We start from the raw sequence: 7,500 nt of genomic DNA on the forward strand, positions 1-7,500 counted from the left end.
ATCCCTATTCTACTGTTCTTTCCTCATTTCATGATAGCTGCTAGAAAAAGAAGGAAAAAAAGAAAAGAAACATAGGGTTATGCATTACATTTCGTTGCATAACCATCCCTCCCTACTTAACACGGGCAGATAGCCTACTACTCTTTACTCAAATGTATTTGTTGTCCCAATGCAACAGCCAAAACAGATGAAAATACGTGGTTACCATCACAACATTGGTAGCCTAGCAAGGATACTGACATTTGGATACTCGCTTCTGCTTCGATGAGTTTGCTTAAATATGATTACGTTTCTTAATATATCGAGACCAGACATTTACAGATTTATTCGCTTATTCGCTGAGCTCTCATTCACCGAGGAGCAGCACCACGGTGTTTGGGTGCGCCCCTCTAAGTTACCCGTGTGGAACATTGCGTTGCATTAGTTCCGTAAATTAGTGAAATCATGATTGCTTTATTTGGTCAGTCCGGGGGGTCACAGGGGGGGCCAGGGACATGTCTACAGGGGCATGGGTCCCCGTATGCCCCCGTGTAGAACCGCCATTGCCCATTGTGTTACGGGTGTAGGACTTGAGCCGCTTTAAACAGGAGAAGCTCCTTTCTACACCAGATGTATGCAGATTGTTGCCACTAATGATAATAACACTTTGTAAAGCTTAGGCATTGCACTGTCCAACTCCATGTCTTTAAAGGTCCCATGGCATGCTACTTTATGGATGCTTTAATATAGCTATTAGTAGGCCCCAAACACAGTATTTGAAGACGTTCCCGAAATTCTGCCGGCTGCCCGCTGCCGGGCGGTGGTGCTTTTGCATCCTCGCAGCAACCGGCGGCATGTCGCAGTTCATCTACTTCAGGGAGTCAAAGCCAAAGTTCCTTTCCCCCAATTCCTTCTCAACCATGGCTGAGATAACCCCCACTACAGTCTCGTTGTGGAAATACAAGAGACGTCAAAGAACCGACAGCAAACACTTGCGTTACAGTGTGTGTAATCACACACACACACACATGTGGCGCTCGCACGGCCGTGTCTCATTGGCGGGCCACATTCTCTGGGCGGGCAAGAAAGGAGAAAGGGAGGATCTTAGATCCTTTATGATGACATATCGGACCACATTCCAAATCAGAGCGCTTGAGCCTCCGTTTTCTTCAAAGGCGAGCAGAACAGCTAGTGCTCGTTTTACACCGAACGCAAGTTTTAGCCACTTGGGGACCATAGGCAGGCTAGGGGAACTCATATTTATGTTAGAAAACCTCATAAAGTGAGATTTTCATGCCATGGGACCTTTAACAGAGACAGGCAGACAGACAGTCAGAGAGAGAGACAGGCAGGCAGACAGTCAGAGACAGACAGATAGACAGACCTGCACTCCTTGGCCAGCAGCCTCAGGGTTAAGGCGCCGCTGGGGGTTAGCGGGCTGCTGGGGGTTAGTGCGCCGTGAGGGGTTAAGGCGCTGCTGGGGGTTAGCGGGCTGCTGGAGGTTAGTGCGCCGCGAGGGATTAGCGCGCCGCTGGGAGTTAGCGGGCTGCTGGGGGTTTGCGGGCTGCTGGGGGTTAGCGCCCCGCTGTGGGTAAGCGGGCTGCTGGGGGTTAGCGCCCCGCCGTGGGTTAGCGGGCCGCTGGGGGTTAGCACGCCGCTGGGGGTTTGCGGGCTGCTGGGGGTTAGCGCGTTGGTCCCGTGGTTTAGCTCGAGGCCCCCCGCGACATCCGGACCCCTGGCCCAGCCACGCCAGGAAGCCTGTGGTCTGGGGAAGGAAGAGGATCTCTTTAGATTGAAGTGGATCTCTAGTGGCTTTAGATTGAAGTGGATCTCTCTAGATTGACGTGGATCTCTAGTGGCTTTAGATTGAAGTGGATCTCTCTAGATTGAAGTGGATCTCTTTAGATTGAAGTGGATCTCTAGTGGCTTTAGATTGAAGTGGATCTCTAGATTGAAGTGGATCTCTAGTGGCTTTAGATTGAAGTGGATCTCTCTAGATTGAAGTGGATCTCTTTAGATTGAAGTGGATCTCTAGTGGCTTTAGATTGAAGTGGATCTCTCTAGATTGAAGTGGATCTCTTTAGATTGAAGTGGATCTCTAGTGGCTTTAGATTTAGGTGGATCTCATTAGATACAAGTGGATCTCTAGTGGCTTTAGATTGAGGTGGATCTCTAGTGGCTTTCGACTGAAGTGGATATCTAGTGGCTTTAGATTGAGGTGGATCTCTAGTGGCTTTCGATTGAAGTGGATCTCTAGTGGCTTTAGATCGAGGTGGATGTCTTTAGATTGAAGTTGATCTCTAGTGGTCTAGTGGACACCTTTAACACATATCAACTCGCGTGCGACACGTTCCCTACTGATTAAAAACTGGAGTTGGGAGAAAGTGAAAGAAAAGTATAAATGGAGATAGATGCTGTAAGGGCATGAACCCGTGAACACAAGACGCGTAAAATGCCTCAAAATGCACCTTGGCAAACGGACGCGTTCCGCGTGCCGCACATGAGAGGGATTAAGCAGACTCGGATAACGCGGTAAAAGCACCAACCTCATCAGAAGATACTCACATCCAGGCCCAGCGGGAGGGCCAAATCCGGAGTCCTGGTTCCCAAGGTGTACTGAGTGGCTCGGTCCGTGAGCCTCCGGGCACTGCCACCGGGGGGGCATAGCGTCTGGAGTCAGGTCTATAGCCGCTAAAGCTGAGCAGACCCATGGTGAGGACTCGGAGGTGAAGGATCACCTTCCCTTCTAATTCACTATTCTGTCTTTTCTAGCGTGTTGCGTTGACTGCGACTGGATGCCTGGACTCTCCTCATGGTTTACCGGCCAGCACCCCATCATCAATTTAATAGGTTTTGCATGTATTTACCTGTATGTAAATTATGGCACCCATGCACTCCTGACAATCCCTGGATGAAGGGATCCCCTACAATGCGTTTCTTACTTGCTGGGTGTTTTTTCTTGGGTAAAGGGGGGTGTCATAAATAGTTGGCCTGTTAAGCCCTTTGAGACTGTAATGGTGATTAAGGGCGATAATAAAATTGAATATAAATTGAATTGAATGAGGAGGAATCCAGAGGCTGGAGGCTGAAGCGTCTGATGGCCGCGGTCGAGTGCCTCACGCGCCATCCGGTCTCCAAAGCCAAAGTAAATGAGTCCTGAGACGAGGCGATGGACACGCAGGGGTCATGTTCCAGTACCTGCAGTGTGTCTTTCCCTCCACTCTAACCAAGGATACTTGTTTTTAATTTCCCTAGCCTGACACTCATTCCAAAAGGCTGGTCAGGGGTTCTCATCTAAAAGTAACAAGGAGATGGTGGGATTAAAACATTGTCTTCTGTTGAGTACTTGTTATGTGGTATACACATTAATATGGGAGGACTGGACACACGCGCACAAACACACACACACACACCGACACACACACCGACACACACACACACACACACTTTTCTGTTGTGCCTTTGCTAGTCCCCGTAGCTCTGGCGTCTGCTGCTACAGGGTTAACCGAAGCGGCAGCAGTAGATTTTGGGCCAGGCTTATAACAAACTAAAACACTGAAATAGTCTAGTTTATGTTGTGCTTTTTTTAATCGTTGTAACATGTTGTTTTAACTGTTAACTTTCAATCTGCGTGGGTGGCCAATCACAGCGTGAGAGGGAGGGGCTTGGCCCGCCAACTAACATGCAGAGATGCAGGGGCAGCTTTGCGCTTCAACAGAGACAGGGCAGAGCGCGAGCGAGCAGGGGGAACTTTATGAATGATGAATGTAGGAGATAACTTCTTCCCCTACTGAAAGTATTTTATTGCAGTTATACCCAACCAAAAAAAATAAACACTGAAGTAAAAGTTCTGTCACAAAACGATTGATACGTATCCGTGCACATTTTTAGGTGGGTATACGGAAAACCTTGAGCTTTCCTAGTGGGTATACTGCGTATACCTGCGTATCACGTAGACTAAACCACTAGTTTTGCCCATACTACAATTAGCCCTCACTACCTCCAGGGGAATGGTGCAGCAGAACAGGCTGTTCAGACTTCCACATGTCCACTTACACCACTTGACGTCTGGCCAGGACGTCAGAGCTAAGAATGATGGGGAGAAGGGGTGGAAGTGGTTTGCCGGTTCATAGAGCCCCGGTCGTACCTGGTGAAGTTGGACAGCGGCGCAGTGCTGCGTCGCAACCGGAGACACCTGCAGGCCTTGCCAGAGTCTGCAGATTGGTCTGACCAATAGAAGCTGCGGACTGAGAGAGAGACCCACACCACTGCCAAGTGGGCCTTCTCCTGCGGCCAGTCCTGCCCTCAGCGACAAACCACCAGACCGAGCCGTGGGGCATGCATGCATCCCCACATACACCGCCGCATAGTGGGGTACAGGTGACTTCCAGAGGTCAGACTTCCTTACAGGTATAGGGACACCTAGCTCTTAGGCCGGCTTTAATACACTTCTTTTGCTAAAAAAGAAAAGAGGAGGAAAGTGTGAAATGAAAACATGGATTGTTTATGTTATATGTTATTAAGTTGACAGTATTGAAATTGTTATTGTTGAGATTTTGACTGTTTTCATACTGACATACAGTCGTTATAAGTAATGCACTTTTGAGTTAGGATATGGGGATATGGAAATGGACTGTATGGCTGTTGCAGAAGTTGAAAACACATGGACTTTTTGAACTGTTTCAGAGCAATAGGGACAGCAACTATCGAGGGTAGAATAATCCCTAACGTGGCTGTGGATGGCGGGCAGGCTACCCCCCAATTATACTTGTTCTGCCTTGGGTAATTCATGGGATTTCTTAACGACTTAAAAGGGGGAGCTGAAGGGATATGTGAATGTATGGGCCACCGTAGGGCCATACCTGTTATGTCATATTCACGTGTGAGGAAATAAACCGGCAGTTCTATGAGTGCAAAGAGCGTTTAAGGAAAGTTGATGAATCGTTTGTAGAGAACATTGCGCTTTAATTCACAGGATGACTGCAGTTTGAGCAGGAAAACAGACGAGTTAAAGACCGGGTCGGACCGGGTCCATGTGGTCCACACCGTGTCCTCGTCCAGACCGTCCTGGTCCGTCGGACCGGGTCCACCGAGCCCCCGCCTCGTCATTCCGGGAGCTGGTCGACGGAGAGCGGGGTCACGGAGCTGCTCAGCAGCGCCGTGGTCCCGGGCTTGAACCTGTATCGCCCCCCCCTGGAATCGCAAGGAACCACATGTTACCACACAAATACACGGCCATCAACTATGAATTCTGTCAATCCTTTACATAAATGTTATCTAATAAATATTATATAATATAGACTAATTAATCCAAAACTTTGCTGTGATTAATCAAGATTAATCGTGTTTTTTTAAGCTTGTGATAGTGGATATTTAAATGTAAAATTATAGAATGAATGTAGAATCAACGCCAAGGGAGTATTTAATGAGCCAGTGAACCCTAAACCGTTTAAACATGGTAATTTGTCTCATATGATCACTGATGGTATATGATATACTGAAGTAAGTCCCTAATTAAGAGAAAAACACCTAAACTAACCATCTCTAGCCTAACACCTAAACTAACCATCTCTAACCTAACTCCTAAACTAACCATCTCTAACCTAACACCTAAACTAATCCTCTCTAGCCTTACACCTAAACTAACCATCTCTAACCTAACACCTAAACTAACCATCACTAACCTAACACCTAAACTAACCATCTCTAACCTAACACCTAAACCAACAATCTCTAACCCAACACCTAGACTAACCATCTCTAACCTAACACCTAGACTAACCATCTCTAGCCTAACACCTAAACCAACCATCTCTAACCTAACACCTAAACTAACCATCTCTAACCTAACACCTAAACTAACCATCTCTAACCTAACACCTAGACTAACCATCTCTAGCCTAACACCTAAACCAACCATCTCTAACCTAACACCTAAACTAACCATCTCTAACCTATCACCTAAACTGCCAACGTCTTGCCACTTAATGTCAGCACAATCGTATGTTGTATTTAGTTATAGTACTTAGCATCGTGTAGCATCTTATCCTAGCTATCTTTGTTGTATACAGGGAATGGGTTAACTTAGTGATTGTTAGTGCTTGGCACTAGGTTCTATGAACATCCTTACTGTACCGACAGAGATATATTGTTGTTTCTCTTCTGACAAATGTACGTAAGTCGCTTTGGGTAAAAGCGTCTGCTAAACGCCCTAAATGTAAATGTAAATGTGAACTAGCCCTCTCTAACCTAACACGCAAACTAACCATCTCTAACCTAACATATAAAGTAACCCTCTCTAACCTAACACTTAAACTAACCCTCTCTTACCTAACAACTAAACTAACCATCACTAACCCAACTATATAACTGACTAACTATAGAATGACCAGTAGCAGCTCACTTGACGACCGGTATGGCCGGCTGGTCGTAACCACGGAGATAGTCCACGTTTGCCTTGGTGATGACACAGAGGTCCACGTTGCTGCCAGAGCCCAGGTCCCCGAGGATCCCCGCGGTAACCGCATCCTTCACCAGCAGCTTAGCCTCCTCCAGCTGGGAGATGGAGGGGGGGGAGGAGGAGAGGGGGAGGGGGGAGAAGAGGAGGAGGAGGGAAGGAGGGGAGAGAGAGGGGAGGTCCAGGAGGAGGAGAGGGGTAGGAGGGGGAGGGAGAGGGGGGGAGGAGTCAGGGAGTGGATACATTTGGACAGTACAGAGACAGGTCATTAAGGCGCAGGTAGGGGTTAGACAGAACAGAGACAGGTCATTAAGGCGCAGGTAGGGGTTAGACAGTACAGAGACAGGTCATTAAGGAGCAGGTAGGGGTTAGACAGAACAGAGACAGGTCATTAAGGCGCAGGTAGGGGTTAGACAGAACAGAGACAGGTCATTAAGGCGCAGGTAGGGGTTAGACAGTACAGAGACAGGTCATTAAGGAGCAGGTAGGGGTTAGACAGTACAGAGACAGGTCATTAAGAAGCAGGTAGGGGTTAGACAGTACAGAGACAGGTCATTAAGGCGCAGGTAGGGGTTAGATAGTAGAGACAGGTCATTAAGGCGCAGGTAGGGGTTAGACAGTACAGAGACAGGTCATCAAGGAGCAGGTAGGGGTTAGACAGTACGGAGACAGGTCATTTAGGAGCAGGTAGGGGTTAGACAGTAGAGACAGGTCATTAAGGAGCAGGTAGGGGTTAGACAGTACGGAGACAGGTCATTAAGGAGCAGGTAGGGGTTAGACAGTACAGAGACAGGTCATTAAGGAGCAGGTAGGGGTTAGACAGTATAGAGACAGGTCATTAAGGCGCAGGTAGGGGTTAGACAGTACCTCCATGTTGGCTTTAAATCGGTCTTCAAACACGGAAACGGCGGCAGCAGCACCAGAACCTGTTCACACATGAAGAACTAAGAGTGTGTGTGTGTGTGTGTGTGCATGTATATAATATGTGTGTCTGTGGTGATGTGTTCGTGCGTATATGTCTGTCTGTCTGTCTGTGTGTGCGTGCGTGTCTGTTCTTGTGCGTG

The 7,500-nt window shown here is 47.8% G+C and overlaps 1 protein-coding gene across 1 annotated transcript in view; it reads right to left on the minus strand.

The window, feature by feature from the left end:
* Positions 1-4,462: 4,462 nt before the first annotated feature.
* psmb10 (proteasome 20S subunit beta 10) overlaps positions 4,463-7,500 on the minus strand; it is a 5,582-nt gene continuing 2,544 nt past the window's right edge. Inside the window, exons 6-8 of the mRNA XM_030353371.1 lie at positions 7,304-7,362; positions 6,383-6,534; positions 4,463-5,172 (exon numbers count right to left, since the gene is read on the minus strand). Of these exons, the coding sequence (XP_030209231.1) occupies positions 5,085-5,172; positions 6,383-6,534; positions 7,304-7,362 (299 nt within the window). The 3' untranslated portion in view covers positions 4,463-5,084. The remainder of the gene's footprint in view (positions 5,173-6,382; positions 6,535-7,303; positions 7,363-7,500) is intronic.

Source organism: Gadus morhua, chromosome 4, assembly GCF_902167405.1.
Source record: "Gadus morhua chromosome 4, gadMor3.0, whole genome shotgun sequence".
NCBI lineage: Eukaryota > Metazoa > Chordata > Actinopteri > Gadiformes > Gadidae > Gadus > Gadus morhua.